The sequence below is a fragment of the Vitis riparia genome, chromosome 19, assembly GCF_004353265.1.
Source record: "Vitis riparia cultivar Riparia Gloire de Montpellier isolate 1030 chromosome 19, EGFV_Vit.rip_1.0, whole genome shotgun sequence".
Lineage (NCBI taxonomy): Eukaryota > Viridiplantae > Streptophyta > Magnoliopsida > Vitales > Vitaceae > Vitis > Vitis riparia.
Window position 1 is genome coordinate 741,446 of NC_048449.1, and position 22,210 is coordinate 763,655.

At 33.5% G+C, this 22,210-nt stretch overlaps 1 protein-coding gene and 1 long non-coding RNA gene across 3 annotated transcripts; both read left to right on the top strand.

Annotated features, from left to right (window-relative positions):
• Positions 1–4,465: 4,465 nt before the first annotated feature.
• On the top strand, positions 4,466–14,430 carry LOC117908801 (probable LRR receptor-like serine/threonine-protein kinase At1g53440). Its single transcript, XM_034822569.1, has 24 exons — positions 4,466–4,608; positions 6,267–6,432; positions 7,659–7,730; positions 8,295–8,363; positions 8,471–8,542; positions 8,627–8,698; positions 9,350–9,421; positions 9,499–9,570; positions 9,681–9,752; positions 9,873–9,944; positions 10,056–10,127; positions 10,306–10,389; positions 10,527–10,595; positions 10,763–10,819; positions 10,903–10,941; positions 11,025–11,074; positions 11,164–11,534; positions 11,604–11,799; positions 11,883–12,017; positions 12,144–12,262; positions 12,405–12,615; positions 12,705–12,942; positions 13,544–13,694; positions 13,793–14,430. The coding sequence occupies exons 1-24, from the start codon at positions 4,515–4,517 to the stop codon at positions 14,210–14,212; spliced, it is 3,045 nt and encodes a 1,014-aa protein (XP_034678460.1). The 5' UTR covers positions 4,466–4,514; the 3' UTR covers positions 14,213–14,430.
• Positions 14,431–18,000: 3,570 nt separating this feature from the next.
• Positions 18,001–20,619, top strand: LOC117908815. Of its 2 annotated transcripts, none has more exons than XR_004650260.1 (3): positions 18,001–19,072; positions 19,661–20,132; positions 20,238–20,619. It is a non-coding gene; the product is annotated as an uncharacterized LOC117908815 (long non-coding RNA). The 2 variants fall into 2 exon arrangements; XR_004650259.1 differs by having other exon boundaries at positions 19,702–20,132.
• Positions 20,620–22,210: the final 1,591 nt, after the last annotated feature.

The window sequence follows — 22,210 nt, forward strand, 5'->3', positions numbered from 1 at the left end:
GAGAGTCCTATTACCACATTCACATGGCTCCTTCCATTGGGATATAAAACTGGAATTTTCTTTGATATCTAAGAACAATCTCTCCCAAAGACCTCAATGATAGATAAAATGAGAGGTCCTTACTCCAGATCCCAGACAATACCAGGCACATTGCTTTCATAGAATTCTAATCCTTAATTTCTCCCACGGCTGCATCCATGAGACTAACCTAAACTTTCCTAGAAATACCTCGACCCGGGTGGACAATCCAAATGCAATACCCAACATTCCAAAAAAAACTAAACAAAAGAGATGGTGAAGAAAACAAAGCATGTATAGAAAGAAACATGAACAAAAAGAGAAAGAAAGAAAAGAAAATTGTTAAGTCTCATTCCATTCCATAAATGCCAATGGGATGGGTATGGGTGGAATCGAAAGGAAGCAAGAACATAGTCTCGCAAAAAAAAAAAAAACAAAAAGCAAAGATGGATTTATGTTTAAAACATTCCTGAATGGATAAATGCACTGATAATCTTCAAGCATCAAGAGGAACCCACAAATAGTAAGAAACAAGGGTGAAAAGTTCAAAACGGGAAGTATATAAAAAAAGAATAGGTAGCATATAAAAAAAGAATAGGTTGAAATCATACCTGAACTAAGAGAGTGAGGGTAAATGGATTTTCTAATTCTCTTCAGCTTGCTCTCCTCTTTCTCTCGTTCTCTCCAATTTGCTTAACTTCCTCGTTCTCTCAAACAAAACAGTCTGTTATTGTTCCTAGCAAAACTTCTTCCCCAAGCTCACCTCTTCTCCTTCTGGCAGTGATTCATGCCCAATTGGTGTCTCAGCTGATTCATGTCTAGCTGGTGCTCCTTGATTGAGGGAGTAATCAACAAAATTTATAACCTATATCACCATGCATTAGGATAGCTTTAGCTAATATAGCATAGTGGCTCTAGGATCGTTCACTGGGAAGGGTTTTTAACTCACAACTGATACCAATTCAAAGTTAAATTGGTGCTTTTTCATTTCAAGGTTAGCTTAAGAAATAAAACACAAACTTTGGTTGAACGAGGTTTTGTTTCAAGTTAACTAAAAAGAAAATAATGGAAATTACTTATGAAGAAAAACATTCCTTGGAGGTTTAGGTTCACATGGGAGGTTCCTCATGCAAAAACAGAGCTCCGGTCATTTGGTTCATTTCCTCGCATTAGAGAATTAACATATAGTCAATTCTCTAACCGGTGCTGTACAGATGCATCCTTTAAATGGATTTCAGCTCTAATTCCCTCTCACTGATGCAACTTGCAATGGCTCGTGCCTCTCACCTAGCGTTTGCCATTCAAGGTGATCATTAACTTTGGACTTCCCTTCTCAAGCTCGTAAGAGATAACTAACGGATGTCTCCTTGGAGTCCAAAAGCTTACCAAGTGTTGGCAATTCTAGAAAATCCTACCTTCAAGTCACTTCCCAAAAGCTCGCAAGAGGTAAACTAGTGCATCTCCATGGACGGAGATCACTTGTCTTACCAAGTGTTGGCTCAAGTGAATTGAAGGTGTTTTAAGTTAACTAAAAACATAGAAATCATTAAAGGATCACACTTTCTCTTCATTAATGACTGAAACCACAAAGCTACTAATTCTTGCACTTGGAACCTTTCCCGGCAACCTTAGCTCCAAGGAACTAAAAGTCTAGCCACTCATTCTCTGAGGAAACTTCCTCAGAGCTTGTTTGGCTAGTAAGAAAAATTAGATGAATATATACAATCAAAACAAGGAGATAAGGCAGAGAAAAAACTCTCAATTTTACTTCTTCCCAAAAACTATACAAAGTGTTTGTGTACAAGCCTTGTTTTTCCGTCCATCCCCTCTCTGAGGAAACTTACAACCATTAAATATGGGTTTATTTACCCTTTGTTCTTGCTTAAAGACTAAGGAATCCTAGGATAGGTGGGTTACAAGGAGAGTTTGGGGATTTAGACATCAAATATCTAAAGCAAAAAATCTCAAAATGTCGGTTGCAAATATCGAGAAGCTTCAGGAGAACACCCGTGCACTGTGCAAAATGCCTGCGAAAATTTCGCAGCAAAAAGACAAGATTTTCACAGCAAAAGACTAATTTCACAACCGTGCAAAAATCTTCATTCAGCTTGGAGTGATCTTCTTGCAATGGCTGTAACTCCTTCATTTCAACTTTGAATCATGCACCATTTGAAGCATTGGATTGTTGACTTCCTGAGCTTTGAAACGACATATAGCATGCATAAATTGAACTCCAGGAAGTGCTCCAAAAGTGGCTGAAATGACTGTCATCAAGAATGCTTCATTGCTGGTTCTTATTTGCTTCCCCTCCTTGCATTCCGGATTTGTTATGGCAAAGGACTTCAAAGCTTCGGTTCTTCATGTTTCTGAGCTTTCCATTGCTTTGCCATGGATTCCAAAGAACTCTCCTCAATCTTGGATTGCTTTGGTGATCAAATTACTAACAAAAACACCAAAACTTACACACTTTGATTAGAAATGATTGCAAAGGTCTTTAATATGTTAATTGGGTTAAAAGGTAATAACTACTACTCAAAAGTGTTTAAAAGAGTTAATTACAAGTTATGAAATAGCACTTTTTGAGTAGTAATCAGGCAGCTTCATACGCCAGCTAAAACCCTACCCTTTCTCAAATTATCTCTCACCAAACGGCAGCAAAAGCACCACCCTCTGCAGCTTACCCCTCTAGATCAACGAATACCCTCACAAAAATCTCACCTCCCCCCTAGAAATCCTCCTCAGTAGGTAGCCGGATACGCTCCTTTGCTTGCCCCTCAAGCCTCCACCCGCTCCACTATGCATCATCCAGAAGACTTGTCACTCTTCCCAACCACTACCATGGCGAGCTACTGGTGCTCACCACACGTCCGTGCATGGAGCTTCATGGGAGGTGTCCCCCCATGTAGCTGGCTTCCTCAACCATAAGTCGTCACGTGGCTCCTTGAGAGCCCTTCACCTGTAAAGAAAGCAACCTGTAGAGATGCAAAAGAAAAAGCCCCAAATGGGGGTCTACAAATATATTACTATTTATTTTCTATTAATATAATATTATAGGATAATATATTATTATATTTTATATATGTTTATTTATAAATATTATTTATTTATAAATATCAAATTTTTAACTAAATTATTTATATATCATGGAAATAACAAATTTTTATGGATAATTAATTAAAAAATGGAGATCAAAATATATTTTTTTATTTTACATATCTAGAATCATCAAAATAATTTCGATTTATATTCTTTAAATAAAATAGTGATAAACTTAAAAGTTTAAATGATTTAAGAAAAATATATGACTTATAATATAGATATAGAAATTAAGTTAATTATTTAATTATAAAATATAAATTATTTAAAGAAATATAAAAAATAATCTTAAATTGTTATAATATATTATCTATTAATATAATTGTGATGCATTTTTCACATGCGAATGAGATTCACGTTTTATTTGAAAATTTGATTTTTTTATTATTTTAAATTGTTTTCCCCTTTTCTTCTGTAGAAATTTAGGTGGTGTTTATTTTTTTACTTAATTGTAAATAGAACTTTAATGCTTAATATTGTTAAATATTAGGTTGTTTTTTTGTAATATTTTATTTGTGTTAAGTATTAAAAAATAAAGAAAAACCAATATGTAGTTTTTTCTATTTAAAAAAAAAGTTATATATTTTGGTTTTTTCTATTTAGTAAAAAGTTTATAATAAGTTATGAAAAAATAAAAAACAAATCACCTAAATTTTGAAAATAAATTGCTTTCAGCAAAAAATCAAAAAAACAAATATCACGTTACAATGATAAATAAAATACTAAAAGTAAAATAAGTATAAATAACAAATTCATGAATTTTACCAAATATAATGAAAAAAAATTATTTACTCTTAAAAATATCTTTTCAAACATTAAATGATATTTTTGGATTCGTTGGAGTTATCGTAATAATTTTAAGTTAGAATTTTATTTTTTTTGAATTAAATTCTAAATCACAATGAAAAATAAATAAATAAAAAAAATCCTAAGTTTCAATTTTTATCCGACATAATATACTAAATAAATTTATTTTAAAATATTAAATTATTGATATTTTATGAATTTAATGTTTGGACTTATGGTGAATAAGAAAAATATGAAAGTTATGATTATAAAAAAATAAATATTAACGGAGATTAAATCACGAAATCAACATCACCACCACTTTCATAAAGTAACTAAAGCTACTTTAAAATCTCATTTTTGTTACGTGTCTGATTTGCCATGCCATAAATATCATGGGAATTCATCCTTAAATTCATTTGAATTTATAAAATAATAATTTAATGAAAAAGGAAAAAGAAAGGAAAAGTAATGCGCAGCCATGAACGTACCTTCGTGTGGTTGAACATTCAAAGCTTCTCCTCTTTAAAAACCTCCCTTAAACCCCTCTCTCCCACGCATTCAATTCAGTGTAAAGCGAACCAGTCATTCAAGAGTTGCTACAGAGGGAATCCATGGATTCTTCGTCTCTTCTCCTCTTCTTGTTTCTGGGTTTCTTTTGTTCTTCTGAGTTCACATCCCATGCTGCACGTATTCCAGACTATGAAGGTATCACCACTGTAATCTCACTTTTTCTTTCCGTTTCTGGGGAAGATGAAACTTGGCTTTTGTGTAAAATTTGTTGTTGTTAAAGAAATCTGAAGAAAAAGAGAAGTAAATTTGGTCTTTTCGAGCTATCTGTGCTTTGTTTAATACTTCACTGCTATAATTTTTTGGAATCTTGTGGATTTCTCATGGTTTGGGATCTGAGAATTTTGATATCTCTGTTTATCTCACAGTTGTTTAAATTTTATCATGCTCTGGGAATTCTTATGGAAACAGAAAAGCAGGCATATCAGATTTTGTTTTATTTTATTTTTTTCAAATTTTCCTCTGCTTTCTCTGCTACCAAACGTTGGCGTATATCATTCTGCTGGAACCATAGCGAATTTTTTCATATAAAACAATAGGCTATCTTAAAATATATAAATTTTTAATTAATTTAATTATATTTGATTTTCTTTCGTATTTATACACTAGAAACAAATATGAGAAAATCATTTTTGTTAACATTTTTTTTCTTATTTAAAAAAAAAAATCAATTTATGTATTTATTTTTTCTAATTATCCCACTATACCTTCTTGTGCTACTAATATGAAGGTAGATATGGAAAGAAAAGATTGTGAATAGCTTTTGGATAGAGTCCAGAGTTATCAATCCATCATTATCAGACCATATTGAAGTCATCTCTGAGTCAGTCTCAGGTGACAGGTCCACTTGCTGGACTTTGGGCGCGCCTGGATTAATCTTTAGGCCCACCAATTTGTCTTCCATGGTTGTGTGTAGAAAATTGGATGAGTTACGGATTCTTGTTGATTGGTGGTGTGATATCAACTGGTCTTCAAAGTCAAAGCCAGAAAAAGAACATTGATTGGTCAATGAAATGCATATTTTGGACTAAAAATACATATACCTTTGTCTTTTGAAAATACTTACGAAAAATAGGCCGTATTTTGTCAGCTGTTTTTTAAAATATTTTTTTTGTTCTTCAGGAAAAAATGAATAAGAAAATGTCTTTTACAACCAGAAAATAAAAAATGGGAAATAAATTTATGTTTTTAAAAACTAAAAATAAGGTATTTGTAGAAAATATCTTTTAGTATTTTCACTTGTTTTTTAATAATAGTTTTAAAAACTAATTATATAAATATAGAAAATAATTAAAAATAAAGTGCCACAGATAAAAATTATTTTTAAAATATAAAAAATATGTTAAAAATGTTTAAGTTCCTAAAGAGATTTTTGTACTACAAAACATCATAAAAAAAATTTGAGAAACTATTTTTCAAAATTATTTTCAAAAACACTTCCCAACCAAAGCTTAGTTTTTGAAAACTATTCTACAATGATTTGTTAAAACAAAATTTTGCTTTGGAACTTAAAACATTTTTAACATGTTTTCTATGTTTTTAAAAATAATTATGAAAAATAGTTTTTCTCTCATGTTTTATAAAACAAAAATTTGTTTGGAAATTTAAAATATTTTAAACCTATTTTTTAATTTTTAAAATAACTTTTATATATAGTGCTTCGTTTTAATCACACTCCATAGAGTTGTTATTGATTGTAGAGGATTACACTTCATAGAGTTGTTATCATTAGTCATTCTTTTTCTGTACATTTATAAATCCTTATAACTGATCATTTTGTATCTACTCTATAACAGTGCAAACTCTTAGAACAATATCCACAAAGTTGAACTACAAATATTGGAACATAGGCCAAGGCTCATGCAGTGGAGGTTTCAATCGAGCCATCGATGATAATAGCTACAGCAATGTCACATGCAACTGCACCTTCAACGAAGGAACTGTTTGTCATGTCACAAACATGTATGATTTTCTTTTCTTGTTCTTCCCTGACATCATACATATATCAAAAATTCAAGCCATTAGATTAATGGAAAAGTAATTGCATGAGTATATGAAATGGAATATTAGTTGCTTAATGTTAATAGGAAAGAATTAATGACATCACATCTTTGGATTACAGAGGCATTATTTTTCCTTTCTATCTCTTTGCAATTGATTTGTGTGCTTTGTTAAATTCCCATTGCATTCATGTACTAAAACCCTTTTTTTTTCATGCAAAATGAATTGCCCAAAGTCTAGTGAATAAAAGTCTTGTCTTTGTTTTATATTGATTCAGTTTCGATCTCTTGAACCTGATTTGCAAATGCCTTGTTTCCATATCAATTATCATATGTTAGTGAGCAATTAATTCTGTCATTAAGTCCACTTTCTAGTGGCTGAATGAAATGGCCCAATGCAACTAGAGCTTTCTTGTGGATTTTCACTTGTTCATAATGCCAGAGTGCTAAAGGGTAAATGTTGGTTCCCACACTATTCGATCAAAGCTTCAAATGATTGTTTACATTGATTACTAGGTTTCCTGCCATAACTTTGACCTTTTCCACTTGTGAAGATAAAATTGAACTTCTATTTTTTATTATACAAATTATAATATATGGTTAAAAGAACACTTTGCATCGATCTATAAAAGAATTGATATGGTTTGATTTCTCAATTGAATCAATAGTATCTCTAGAGTCCGCTTCTTCCCAATACTATGCGTGCAAAGAGAAAAAGTAAAGACTACCATTAAAACAGTCTAAGCAAGACTTAGAGTGCATTTGAAAGTGTTTTTATTTAAAATATTTTTAATTTAAGTGTTTTTCAGAGAATCACATATCAAATACTTCTCCAAAAAGTACTACTAGTAATTTTTCAACTTTTTAAAAGTACTTGCCGAATTTTGCCAAACGCTTAACTTTTCTTTACAAACGCCTTTTATGCTAGAAGTGCTTTCTCAAATAGTGGAATCAATAGCATAAGTCAAAAAAGGATTATGACCAACTACATTGATGAACCAATCCTATAAATCCACTTATGATAAAACAAGTCCTTATTGGATTTCTAGTAGAGTCAAAAAACATTAAGCAGAAGCACAATATGCTTGGGTATGAGAACTTTAGCCTGACTACCGAGTCTAATTATTTTGTTATATGTCAGTTGTACTTTTCCTTTTCTTATTTTTTGCTTCCTTTTGTGAATTACAGCCAGCTGAAGGGTCTTGATTTGGATGGAACTTTACCTGATGAGTTTGGAAGTCTTTCTTATCTGCAAGAACTGTGAGTGACATGTTTCTCAACATTGGGAAGTCAATGGACCAAATTTGCCTTGATGTTTCATAGGGTTTTTCAACTTATCAAACAAATTTCTTAACTCACCAATACTTTAATCCCTACTACATGGGGTTGCAGTTTCACTAAACTACAAAGGTTAGTTCACTTCTGATGTGTTTGAATATCCCATGAAATTAAGTTAGACCATTGTGTTTCAAATAACATTCAAAACAAGTCCGTTGCGTTTACTGTAGTATTTAAGTGATTTTATTGCTTTTTTTTTAAATAATAATAAGTGCAGGAAAAGATTAAAACAAATGATCTCATTTCAGTTTTGTTGGGGTGATTACCAACTTTTGTGTTTTCTAGTAATAATAATAGACTGGATAAACTGTCATGGGACAGCCCAATATTGCCTTAAAATTATTTGATCATCATCATCGGATTCGGTTTTTGATATTGTACTGTCATCTCCAGTATCTGACTTGAACCCAAATGAGGGATTCTTCTTTTCTCCGGTGACCTTGTAAAATTAAGATATACTAAGGGATTCTTTTTTTACTAAAACAGTGATCTCTCCCGAAACTATATCAATGGATCGATCCCTACAAGTCTTGGTCAGCTTTCTCTTACCATTCTGTAAGTTCTGATTAATTGCATTAGCACTTGTGAGGTGAGGATCTTGTTTTCCAGTAATTTACTAGGTGGTTCATAGCGGTGAAAGTCTAACTTTTGGTACACTACAGCACTCTTCCTGGAAACAGAATCTCTGGGTCGATTCCTGAAGAAATCAGTAATATCAGTACACTTGAGGAGCTGTAAGTCATGAAATGGAGTTGAATGTCTATTAGAGAAATTAATGATGCCCAACCTTGATTATTAATCCAATTTTACTTTTCCAGGGTCTTGGAAGCTAATCAGCTTGGAGAACATCTCCCTCCAAGTCTTGGAAAGTTGAGTCATTTAAGGAGACTGTAAGAATGCTGTTCTCATCCCATTCCTTTTATGCATATTAATTATTAATTTCTTTTATTTCAAATAATCACTAAGTCCTTGTATTCTGGTTGTACTCTGCTTAGCTGCCAAAATGCCCAAAATCAATTTGAGGAAGCTAATTTTTTGAGTCAAAGACTTTATAATGCATTTTGTGTGATGAAATGACTCATGGATATGGTGATTGTATACTGGTTGAGTTCATTTTCAGTTGCACGATTGCTTATTTTTGAGTTCATTTACTTCGAGTTAATGAAAATAATGGGAAGATGGATTTTCATATATCTGAAAGTGAATCATGAGAAATATTTATAACCAAGAAGACAGATATAGGCGAACATGGCTATGAACTAGGCAGTTTTTATGGACTGACAGATGGAAATTCATATAGGCTATTTCTATTTTTCTAACATTAAGAAACCAAGTTTAGTATTCATTAATTCATCCTATGATGAAATGGAGATGTAGAGTATGATTTGTAATGCTTCATAGAGAATAGAAGTAAAGATGATGAGGACTAATCTGCTGGGTATTGACACCTTGTGCTTTTAATGCCAAAGTTCATCATTTGTGTTGTCTAATTACTATTTCCAGGGAATTCATCTGTTTTATTTCTTTTGGTTCTCCTACAGTGTTCTTTCTGCAAACAATTTCATTGGAACAATACCAGAAAATTTTCACAATCTGAAGAACCTAACTGATTTGTAAGTGGTCTAATTATATGGACATTCATCCTTTTATGCAAATTTAGAAATTTCTGAACTCCATGTACCATTTGCAGTAGGATAGATGGGAATAATTTATCTGGGAAGATACCAGATTGGATTGGGAATTGGACCAAACTTGAGAAACTGTGAGTATTATACTTCATTTCATTTATCTGCCAATTTGTCCACTGAGAAAAATTCCATACAAGCTCAGTTAAATTCTCTAGTTTTCTATAAAGATATTAAACTGTTGCAGGTATCTGCAAGGCACATCAATGGACGGGCCCATTCCTTCTACCATATCCCAGTTGAAAAACTTAATCGAGTTGTGAGCATGTGTTCCACTATCTGATAGTTGCTTTATTCAGTTCATGATGTTATTCACGGTTAAAATTGAATTCATAGAAATATAAGTATTTAATTTGTTTTGTTGTATCTTAATCATCAGGTTAATATCTGATTTGAGTGGACCGACTACATCTTTCCCCAATTTGAAGGATATGAATAAATTAAAAAAATTGTGAGTTGAAGATAGATATATTTCATGAATCATGACAAGCTGCAGTCCTAAGTTATCCACATTATGTTCCATTAACTTATCAAGATGTTTTACCTCATTTATGTTATGCAGGGTGATGAGAAATTGCTCCATCACAGGTGAAATCCCAGAAGACATTGGAAATATTGAAAGTTTAGATCTTTTGTAAGTTTTTTTGAATGGACATTCTTAGAGATGTTCTTAATTTTCTTCATTGGTATATATGTATGTAAGAAGAAGAAAAATATAATCAGGATATAATTCTCCTATGGCATACAATCAGTAAATTACATGGTTGTATGGAAACTTCTTTTCTGATTCATGTTGAACTTTTTTCTTGCAGAGACCTGAGCTTCAACAGACTGAGTGGTACAATTCCAAAGAGCTTTAAGCAAGAAAAGAAGGAGAAAACAAAACTCGATTGCATGTAGGTTAAATACTTGTAATAAAGTACAAGTCTAAATATCCAGAAATCTACATTTTATTGGCTCCTTAACCAGTCATTTTTTTCCATTAATAGCTTGTTTAATTATAACTGAGATATGGTGCTATCTATGTACACAGGTTTCTCACCAACAACTCACTGACTGGAGAAGTGCCCAGCTGGATAATATCAGACGCTGAAAACAAAATGTTAGTATTTCTCAGTCTCCTGTTGTTCTGATTTGGCTACGATATCATTCATGTAATGTACACAAGTGGTCTCTTTTTATCAGTGGTTCTTTGAAACCAAATTAATATTTCAATCTTTCATTCAATCAAGAAATATAACACTAACTCCATTTCAATCTCGGTTGCAGTGATTTATCTTACAACAATTTTTCAGGGCCGCACCTTGATTCTTGCGAAAACCAAGTGTAAGCTTTCTTCCTTCCATTATTTGTACATTTTGTTCTGTTTTTCCCTCATCTTCTTGAAACATTTTTTCACAACTCCACAGGAACTTGGTTTCCAGCTATGCATCTTCAGCAAGAAACATGTAAGTTCTTCCAACCTTGTTTTACATGTGCATTCAGCATTAGAATTATAAACAAGAGACTGAATCAAAGTTCAACTTTGTAGGACCCCTTGGTGCTTACAGAAGGATCTCCCTTGCTCTGGAAAAGCCAAATGTAAGCTTTTGTAACCTATTATACTCTGTTAGTATGAAGTGGCAAATAAGTTGAATCTCTGGCATGATTCCAATTACATTTAATTGCAGACTATTCCTTGTATATCAATTGTGGAGGAGAGGAAACAACTTTTAAAGGGAAGACATATGAAAAAGACAACAATGATGAGGGTGCGTCACAGTTCTTTACTGATGGTATAGACAAATGGGCTTATAGCAGTACAGGGGTTTTCATAGGTAACCAGGGTGGTAGTCACCTAGCCAAAAACACATCTGCTTTGAACTCAGAGGATGCAGGGATCTACCAAACTGCTCGTCTTGCTCCCATCTCACTCAAGTATTATGGGCTTTGCTTGCGAAAGGGCCATTATAAAGTGCAACTCCACTTTGCTGAAATCATGTTTTTTAGTAACCAGACATTTGGTAGCCTTGGGAGGCGCTTGTTCGACGTTTCAATTCAAGTGAGTGAAAATATCAATTTCATTATCTCTATTCCAAATATGTAAAGAACTGACTGTACTTTTCTACAGGGGAATGTAGTTTTGAAGGATTTTAATATCATGGAAGAAGCTAAAGGTGCTGGTAAGGGCATTTATAGGGATTTTGATGCCTCTGTTGATGGTAGCACTCTGGAGATCCACTTATACTGGACAGGCAAAGGGACTAATTCCATTCCGGATGAAGGTGTATATGGGCCTCTTATATCTGCTATTGCAGTGACACCAAGTGAGCTTATCTCATATTCCAGGTTTTATTACTTTTCTCGCCACTAGCTTGTCATGGTGTTATATATCTTACTGTTCTTGTAGAATTCAATCCCAACCCGGGGCTGTCTGTCGGAGGTATCATCGGCATTGTGATAGCTTCATGTGTGGTCCTCGTATTGATTTTGGTACTCCTACGAATGAAAGGCTACTTAGGAGGAAAAGACCTTGAAGATAGAGGTGAGATTAATCATGCAGGAAATTTGTGACTGTAATGCCTTATCTCTTTGAAATTGTGACAATACTTTGGAAATATTCAATACTCTCTGTGCTTGTTTTTCACCAATTTTATTTCACTTGTTACAGAACTACGTGATCTAGGGATGCAAACTGGTTATTTTAGTTTACGACAGATCAAAGCTGCTACCAATAACTTTGACTCTACAAATAAGATTGGTGAAGGTGGATTTGGGCCAGTTTACAAGGTAGTTACAGATTTGGATTTTCCTTTAACAACTGTATGCTAAAGCAGTGATTAAGAGGGAAATGCAATACTTTTCTGCAGCTATCTCACATCCTTACATTATCTGAATTCATGATCCAAAATTTTGTCCTGCTTGATCTTAGGGTGTACAGTCAGATGGTTCAGTAATTGCTGTTAAGCAGCTCTCTTCTAAATCGAAGCAAGGGAACCGAGAATTTGTAAATGAAATAGGCATGATATCTGCCTTACAACACCCAAATCTTGTGAAGCTTTATGGCTGCTGTATTGAAGGGAACCAGTTGTTGCTCATATACGAATATTTGGAAAACAATTGTCTTGCACGTGCACTTTTTGGTAAATTCTTCACTAGAATTTTGTTTTCCATTTTATTATATTTCAACAATGAATATTATGACTTAAGCCTCTACCTTGACCACTTGTAGGTTCTGATGAACAGCGGCTAAATTTGGACTGGCCAACTAGGAAGAAGATATGCTTGGGGATCGCAAGGGGATTGGCATATCTTCATGAGGAGTCAAGATTGAAAATTGTTCATAGAGATATAAAGGCAACAAATGTGCTGCTTGATAAGAATCTAAATGCTAAGATATCCGACTTTGGCTTGGCTAAGCTGGATGAAGACGAGAACACCCATATCAGCACACGGATAGCTGGAACGATGTGAGTGTTTTTGCTCATTTCCTCCTTTTATTAGCTTCCCTATATCAAATTTGTATATGATATAAGATTATGACTTTGGCACTGAAAATGTGGAGATTAATTTCTTCTATGCATTTGTATCCATGTCAGATAAATAAAAAATTGATACAATGAGATGGAAGTGACCTTGATTGATAGAAAACTTAATCGACCACTAAAGTATGGAATTTCCAACTAGCAGTTTTTTTTTTTGCATTTTAGGTTTAAGAAGCTCATTCACTTCATTGTTTATTCTATAAAGTCGATTATTGAAACAGTTCTAGAAAGGTCATATTATTGAGAATTTGTTGCTACAAAATCTGAAGTATCAGTGGCTTCGAGGCATAAGTTGTCATATGAACCTCAAAAGGAAATGGGGTGATCCTCTTTTTGTGGTTTTAGAGAAGCAGAATTTAGTAAGACTGTCGAGTTTCTGAAGTGGGTTTCATGCATATCCAGAAAATTTTTCCTCTCAAACATGGTTGATTAGTTCTTCTTGTCCTCTTTCTAACAATAATTTTGTGCATATATTGATTATATGTATAGCACAAAACTCACCACTGAGTTGCTGATTTTTCTTCAGAGGATACATGGCTCCTGAATATGCAATGAGGGGTTACTTGACCGACAAAGCAGATGTTTACAGCTTTGGAGTTGTTGCTTTAGAGATTGTCAGCGGGAAAAGCAACACCAATTACAGGCCAAAGGAAGAGTTTGTTTATCTTCTTGATTGGGTAAACAATTGCTTCTTGCTCATCCTTTCTGCTTTATCTTTTCTGACCATATGTGCTTATAATGAAAAACGTGTTTCGGGTTTTACATTGGACTGCAGGCTTATGTCCTGCACGAGCAGGGAAACCTTCTGGAGCTGGTGGATCCAAGTCTTGGTTCAAACTACTCAGAGGAGGAGGTGATGGGGATGCTGAACTTGGCCCTCTTATGCACCAACCAGTCTCCCACTCTCAGGCCATCCATGTCCTCTGTAGTGAGTATGCTTGACGGCAAAATTGCAGTCCGAGCACCGACAATCAAACATTGTTCGATGAACCCAGATATGAGATTCAAAGCCTTTGAGAAGCTCTCACTGGACAGCCAGTCTCAAGTCTCAGCATTCTCTGTAGACAGTCAGGTCCAAGGCAGCATATCAGTTGATGGGCCATGGATTGATTCCTCAATTTCCCTCCATAGCAGAGAAGAAACAAGGGGATTTCCTTCATCAAGCGAGCTTCTGACAGGACACCAAGATCTTTAGAGTAGACATTTGGACTGATCAATGAAAATATGAGGTATACTAATAATACTTCCAAGTTGTTCTTGCTTGAAGTTTTCTGAAAACTATTTCGATTTGATTCTTGAAGAAGTAGAAACAGAAATAAGTATATTTTGTTGTATGGTATATTTTATGATTAGAATTGTATTTTAGAATTTCTTTTTTTATTAGAAGTAAGATACAATACCAAATGTGTTGCACGAAGCAAATTCTATTTAGTTAACAATTTAAAAATATTAAAATTATTCCTAGTTTTTTCTTTAAGGGATTTTTAAAACACAGTTTGAAAGTCAATATTTGAACTAATTGAGAGTAAATATTTTTACACAAAATATTTAAACTTGCATGGTTGACTTTTAATTTTTTGTAAATATTTTTACACTAATTGAGAGTAAATATTTTTACACAAAATCTTCTTGGAAATTATCTTAAAATTCAATTATATGCTTAACTTTTGTAAAGTATTAATTTAATGGAGAAAAATAAAAAATAAATAAATAAGCACAAGCATGTACTTACAATTAATTGCTGTGGCCCAACTTCTCTTTATCCTGAACCCCACTTCCTAACTCATTCCACTCCCACTTCCCACCTCATTGAACTCACTCTGAAGTGAACCAGCCAATCAAGAATTGTTGCAGAGTGAATTCATGGAATCTTCGTCTCCTCTTCTCTTGTTGTTTCTGGGCATCTTTTGCTTTTCTGAGTTCATGTCCTGTGCTCAATTGCCCACGGAAGATGAAGGTACCAGAAGCTCTGTAATTCACTTTTCTTTTCATTTCTGCTGAAATGTAACTTGGGTTTTGTGTAGAATCTGGTTTTGTTAGGGAAATTTGAGCAAAAGAAGAGTAAATTTGATGTTGGAATTTGGGTTTTCCAAACTCTTTGCTTTGATTTGTTTTCTTTCACTGCTTTAAGTTTATGGATTGTTATTCTTTTAATCTTGTCCACGTTCTGGAAATTCTTGAAGCAACAGAAAAGGAGGGGTGTCAGATTTTGTTTTCATTTTCTCTTCATTTCTTCTGTTTTCTCTACAACCAAACAGTGGGTTGCATTAGTCACTTCTGTGCTTAGTTATACTGACTTTAATCCATGAATATCATTTACTTTCTCATTTGGGTCTCTGAATATTCATGCATCAAAATTGATCTTCAGACACCCTTAGTTTGGTTTGAGTCCCATTTTCTTGGAGTTTTCTGACAGCTATTATTTCCTGTTATATAATTACAATATTTGTATAAAATTATGTGAATAAGTGCTCCGATTGAGTCTTGATGAATTAAAATATTTATATTTCTTTTATTTTTCCAACTTACTCCTATGGCGGTAACTCATCATTCCACAGAGAAAAATCTGAATATTTATTTTATTTTGTTCAACTTTATTACCATTTTATCATCATTTGTCATGTATCCAAAAATGTTGATATGCAGAAGGGAATAATAGGTTTTACTCTATTGGGCTTTAGTCCACTTGAATTATCAGACCATACCAATTCCAAAGCCCATTTTCTAGGCTTCAGGCCCAGCTGAATTAACTGGGACCCCACCAATTAGCCTTGGTATTATGTGGAATGACCGAATGAGCATCTTAACTCTATTGGGCTTTGGGCCCACTTGAATTGTCACATTGTTGAAGTTAACTTTGACTCAGTCCAATGCCGACTTGTTGAGCTTTTAGCCTACCTGAATTGAGTAGGAGCCCACCAATTTTTATTGATTTGAGATTTGAAGAAATGATGGTGACAACTAACAAGTGAGAGGATGGTGTTTTTGTGGTAGAAATATCAGAAAACTCCTTAGGGTTCTTGGACAATCAAAGACATCCTAAGGCACTTGGGAAGTTTTTGGGCAGTAAGAGAAATATAGTGTCATATATCAAAATTCCTTAATTAAATATGAGAATTCAGTTTTGCCCTCTTGCATCTTCCTTTAATGGTTTTGTTAAGTAACAACAACTTGATTTATATCATTGCTGTCAATTCATAAATTAACACAGTATCAGAAGTTTGACTCTTGAAAGTGGGTCAAGGTGTTAGTATTAGCTTACTTAATATACTTCATACATTGAAATATGATATTATTGATTGGCTCAAATTTTTAAGTGTTTCATTTCTTCTTAGCAATTTTGAATGAGGGCAAGGGGTGAAATGTTTGTAGAATTGCAGTAATTAAGGGTCCTTTTCTCATATAGGCAAGGGATAAGGTCCCACAAACACAACCTCAGTGAATGTTATTTTCTAGACCATTTTTTTTATTATTTTTTGTATGGGATTAGGTATATATATATATATATATGATTCATTGCATAAAGGTCCTTTCCTGTGGGTCAGTTAGGATGGGTGGTTAGGGTTAATAGTTAGGCCAGATCGGTGGGTCATGGTATGTGGTTGACTGGTTCCTTGGATGACATTGCATTGTGAAACCAAGTGATGTTGAAATGTCAAAGGTAAGAAAAAGAATGTAAATGGTTAGTTCTTGACCTTATGATTATAAAATAATCTATAATGTAGATTATTAAATTTTCAATATACAAATTTTAGATTAAATAGCCCCTCTAAGACAAGGCAATGCAATGCATGTGAAATGATTCATGTTTTGGAATAAAAATATATACATTTTGTAGGCTAACCAGGGTTCAAAGCAAGTCTTTACTCACTAGCTTTCATTCCCTAACTTCTACTGCTGAGTCTTGCAGCAAAGTTCATGCCTTAAAAATAGGTTAACTTACATAGTATGATCACTTCAAAGGAGAGGTCATATACATGCCAATCTAATATAGACTAAATTATTGGTTTCTTTTTGTAGAGGTCTAGTTTTTCACTTCATTATATGTTACATATTTTTGTTGAAAACAATCTAGTTAAATTAAATGGATAAAATTCATGCAGCTCTTCGTAGTAACCTACCATTTATGATGATCTTCAAGTTCAATACAAAATGTCTAACATGGCGTTTTTTAAGATTCTTTCCAGATGCATGAGTATTCATTTTTATTTCAGGGTGTGGCTATTTGCATTTGTGTGCTCTATGGAATTCCCATTGCATTCATGAACTATAACCCTGTTTTCATGCAAACTGATATTACACAGATTCAAATGGATGAAAACCTTGTATTCGATCCACTGCAGCCCACTGTGCAAAACATCTTGTTTCTGCATCTATTATCATATCTTGATGAGCAATTAGTTTTGTCTTTCTGAGTTTACTTTCTGGTGGCCCACTGAATGGCATAGATTTTCACTTGCTAGCTAGTGTTGATGCCAGAGTGCTGAAAGTTAAATGTTGATCCCCATCTGTTAGATCAAAGCTTCAGATGACATTTCACATTAGTTACTCGATTTCCTACCATAATTTTGACCTTTTCCACTTTTGAAGATGAAATCGAGTCTGTTTCTGAATGTTTCATGCTTGGGGACGAGCACATTAAGATGACTACCAAACCGAGTGTCTAGTTTCTTTTTTCCATTTCTTACTTCTTTTGCTTCCTCTTGTGAATTACAGCCAGCTGACGAGTCTTGATTTGAATGATGTTTTACCACTGAAGTTGGAAATCTTCCTTATCTGCATGCTGTAAGTGACTTATATTTCTTTACACTGAGAAGTTAAATTGACCATATGATGTGTTTGACTCCCTTTTTTTTCTGGGTTTGTTCAATTTGTCTAACAAATTTCTTAACTCCCAAAGCCTTAGTCCCTGCTACATGTGATCAGCAGTTTCACTAAGCTACAGAGGTCAGTCCACTTATGATGTGTTTGAAATAGTATTCCTTTTCTTGCAGACTTTGATTCTAATCCAGGGCTGTCTGTCAGAGGTATTATTGGTATTGTAATGGCTTCATGTTTGGTCCTCATTAATTCTTCTACTCCTATGAATGAAAGGTTACCTAGGAGGAAAAGGCCATGAAGGCAAAAGTGAGAGTCATTGCCCAAGAAATTTGTAACTATATCCAGTCTCCTTCGGTTAAAAATTACAGAAGAAAGTGAGCTAGCCTTGCTTACTTGTGTCAATACTGCATAAACATTCTCTAATCTCTCTCTTGTTAGAGAACTTCGCGGTCTAGGGATGCAAACTCGCTATTTCAGTTTACGATAGATCAAAGCCACTACCAATAACTTTGATTCCACAAATAAGATAGGTGAAGGTGGATATAGGCCGGTTTACAAGGCAGTTACTGATTTGAACTTTCCTTCAACAACATTTTAGCAACATTGGACCATGTAGCTAATTTAGTCTGCATGCAAGAGAGTAATAAAAAGGGAAATGCAATACTTCCCTGAAGTTATCTCACAGATATCTATGTGATTCATAATTTTTTTTTCTTCTTGATTTTGGGGTGTAATGTCAGATGGTTCAGTAATTGCATTTAGGCAGCTCTCCTCTAAGTCGAAGCAAGGAAGCCAAGAATTTGTAAACGAAATAGGCATGATATCTGCCTCACAACACCCAAATCTTGTGAACCTTTATGGCTGTTGTATCAAAGGAAACCAGTCGTTGCTCATAAACGAATATTTGGAAAACGATAGTCTTGCCCATGTGCTTTTTGGTAAATGCTTCACCAACATTTTGTATTCCATTTTATACTATTTCAAGAATGAATTGTGGGTCATGATGAACAACGGCTGAATTTGGACTGGCCGACAAGGGAAAAGATATGCTTGGGGATAGCAAGGGGATTGGCATATCTTCATGGGGAATCAAGATTGAAAATTGTTTGTAGAGACATAAAGGCAAGAAATGTGCTGCTCGATAAGTATCTAAATGCTAAGATATCTGACTTTGGTTTGGCTAAGCTGGATGAAGAAGAGAACGCCCACATCAGCACAAAATAGCTGGAACAAGGTCAGTTTTTCACTCATTTCCTCCTCTTATTTGCTTCTCTATATCAAATTTCTATATAATATAAGATTATAACCTCACACCAGTGATGAAAATAGGTCAATACAATCTGATTCAAGTGACCCTGATTGATATAAGAGTTAATCAATTACTAAAGTCCTGGATTTGGAACTAGCAGTTATTTTTTTTCTTTTAGGTTTGAAAAACCTCATTCTCTTCTTTAATTATTTGGTAAAATCGATTACTGAAACAGCCCTAGAAAGGTCCAGCTATTACTGTGATCCTGGCACAAGAAAATTGAGATTTTGTTGTTACAAAATCTGAAATTATCAGTGGCTTTCCAGGAACATTGTCATTTGAACATCATACAGACTATCAAGTCTTCTATCCTGATAGTGCACCCCTCATCCAATAGAATCAGCTCATCCCTTTTCCTTGATTTTATCGTCCATCAAATGCTGAAGTTAACAGATTGTTAAGATTCTGAAGCAGGTTTTAGGATATACAAAAAATTTGAACTTCCCGTCATTGTTGATTAGTTCTTCTTGTTTCCCTTCCTAACGATAATCTTGTGTATGCATTGCTTGTTAGTATATACAAGACTCAACATTCAGGTGCTGATTTTTCTTCAGAGGATGCATGGCTCCTGAATATGCGATGAAGGGTTGCTCAACTGAGGAAAAGCAACACCAGTTGCTGGAGTTTGATTATCTTTGCAATTGGGAAATCTTTTGGCTTCCTGCACATCCTTTCTGGACAGTCTTTTCCTTTCATTTTCAAGTTTCATTATCATTTTCAAGGTATGAGATTCAAAGCCTTTGAGAAGCTTTCACTGGACAGCCAGCTTCAATATTCTCTCAGGCCAGTCAGGTCCAAGGCAGCATATCAGTTGATGGGCCATGGATGGATTCCTCATTTTCCTTAAATATCAGAGAAGACTCAAGGAAGCAAGTTGCTTACCAGGACTGGAACATGGGAGGATGAGTCTACCCCAATCTAACCCAACCCAAATCCAACTCAAAAAAATGCAAAAGCTTTGGTTGACTGACAATGAAAACATGAGGTATACTAATATGCTTTGAAGTTGTTCTTCTTGTAAGCTTCCTGCAAGAATGTCAATAATATGAAAAATGATGCTTGAATACTATTTTGATTTGAATGTGTGCAGATTCCTGTGTGAATGCAGTGGCTCGAGTCAACACTGAGACGAGGATTCAAGTTATATACTAGAAGAAGTAGAAGCAGAAGTAACCATTTTGTTATTCCCTTACTGTAGAAATATAATCAAAGTTTGGAATAATTTTTTTTTTCTCTGATTCCCTTATTTTTCAAACCTTGGAAAGGAGATGTCGTTAAACATGCAACTGTCACTCATCATGAAAATGACAGTTTAGAAGTGACCTTGGGACAGGCATGTAAATCTCGAGATAGTTAGGGTTACGTTAAAGATTTATAATATCTTTAACGTTAAACATGTAAATTCAAACATGTTTGCCCAAGTGGGTATTATTATAATATCTATATTATTGAATGAAACCATTTATGACAAAGTCTTGGAGAAGGATGGAGGTTTGATTAAGCTGTTTGCATTTGTCTTCATCTGTTTAGGGCTTTTCATGGGTTTTTATTTTGATAAGGTTTAGGTTTAGCCGCCTATTATTCTATTGGAAACCCTATCACTATCCTTGGGTCCTAACTTTATTTTTATCTTAAAAAATAAAATTAAAAAAATTAAAAGTAAGGGAAATGAATATCATTATCCTTACGGTCCTAACTTTAATTTTTGTCCATGGATAATCATGTGGAAAAATAAAAATAAAAGAAAGAAATATATGATGAAAGTCCCAATCTAAGATAATTAAGATTATGTTGGTTTTCATCATACTTTTTAGTATGACATGGTTGCCAAATTTCATTTGAACACTTAAAATTAAGGTTCAATTTTTACATTTAATAATACTTTTTGGGTACATTGTCCTCATTGAATTTTTGCACTTTTGAAATTATGATCCATTTTTTATAATAATAGTTTTTTTTTGTTCTACATTGAATATCTCGGGAATAAAGCTAGGATGCGAGGAATATGTAAGGTTATTAATAACAAAAAAAATGAATATGAAAGATATACAGTCCTAACTTTAATTTTTGTCAAGGGTCAATATGTGGAAAAAAAAAAAGAAAGAAATATAGGATGAAAGTCCCAATCCAAGAAAGTTAAGATTAGGGTCGGTTTTTATCAGATCTTTTAGTATGACATGATTGCCAAATTTCATTTGAACACTTACAATTAGGGTTCAATTTTTACATTTAATAGCACTTTTTAGGTACATTGTCCTTATTGAATTTTTGTACATTTGAAATTATGACCCATTTTTTGTAATAATTTTTTTTTGTTCTACATTGAATATTTCGGAAATAAAGGTAGGATGCGAGGAATATGATTAACGATAACAAGAATAGGATTATTAATAACAAAAAAGTTGAGTACCAAACTTTGATTAGGATCTAATTTTTTCGTAAGACTATGATTATAATTTTAAAATAATGTTATTTTTAATATTTTTTTATTTGTTTGTGCTATTTGATTCAGTAGCACAAAACAATATAAAATATGATTCATACTTAATATGTAGGTTGATGTGAAAATGTCATACTAATAAGAACAAGAAGAGGGGTTTGGTTTCATGCTGTCAATATCACTTTTTTTAATTGGTAATATAGTAAGGGGTTATAGGATTAAATAAAAATTGTGTTTGATATTTTTGAATTTTTTATAGATAAAGAGTTAGCCTTTTGACACCAAAAATTAGATTTTATGGGTAGAGGTGGTCATCGGATACCTTAAAATATTAAGGTTACGTTTGGTTTTTGAAAAGTTTAAAACAAATAAATAAGGATGAAATAAAAGAAAAATTTATAAAATAAAATAAAAATGTTTCATTTGCCAGAAAGTAATAAAAAATAACAAGATGATGAAAAAGTAAGAAATTTTTCTCGTCATTTTTCATTACGACATGTTATATTAAAATTAATACAAAATATATAGCAATGTAACAATTTTTCAATGAACTCAACTAAACATGGAGAGGCAAATTGAAAAACAATCCAACCAAACCCATTTAAAAATAAAATTGAAAGAAA

Bases quoted from the DNA above. Each gene is read 5' to 3' on its own strand.
- LOC117908801 (XM_034822569.1), top strand. From the start codon at position 4,515: ATGGATTCTTCGTCTCTTCTCCTCTTCTTGTTTCTGGGTTTCTTTTGT. The intron at 8,364-8,470 runs GTAAGTTCTGAT...GGTACACTACAG, and splicing joins CAGCTTTCTCTTACCATTCT to CACTCTTCCTGGAAACAGAA. The intron at 9,571-9,680 runs GTGAGTATTATA...AAACTGTTGCAG, and splicing joins TGGACCAAACTTGAGAAACT to GTATCTGCAAGGCACATCAA.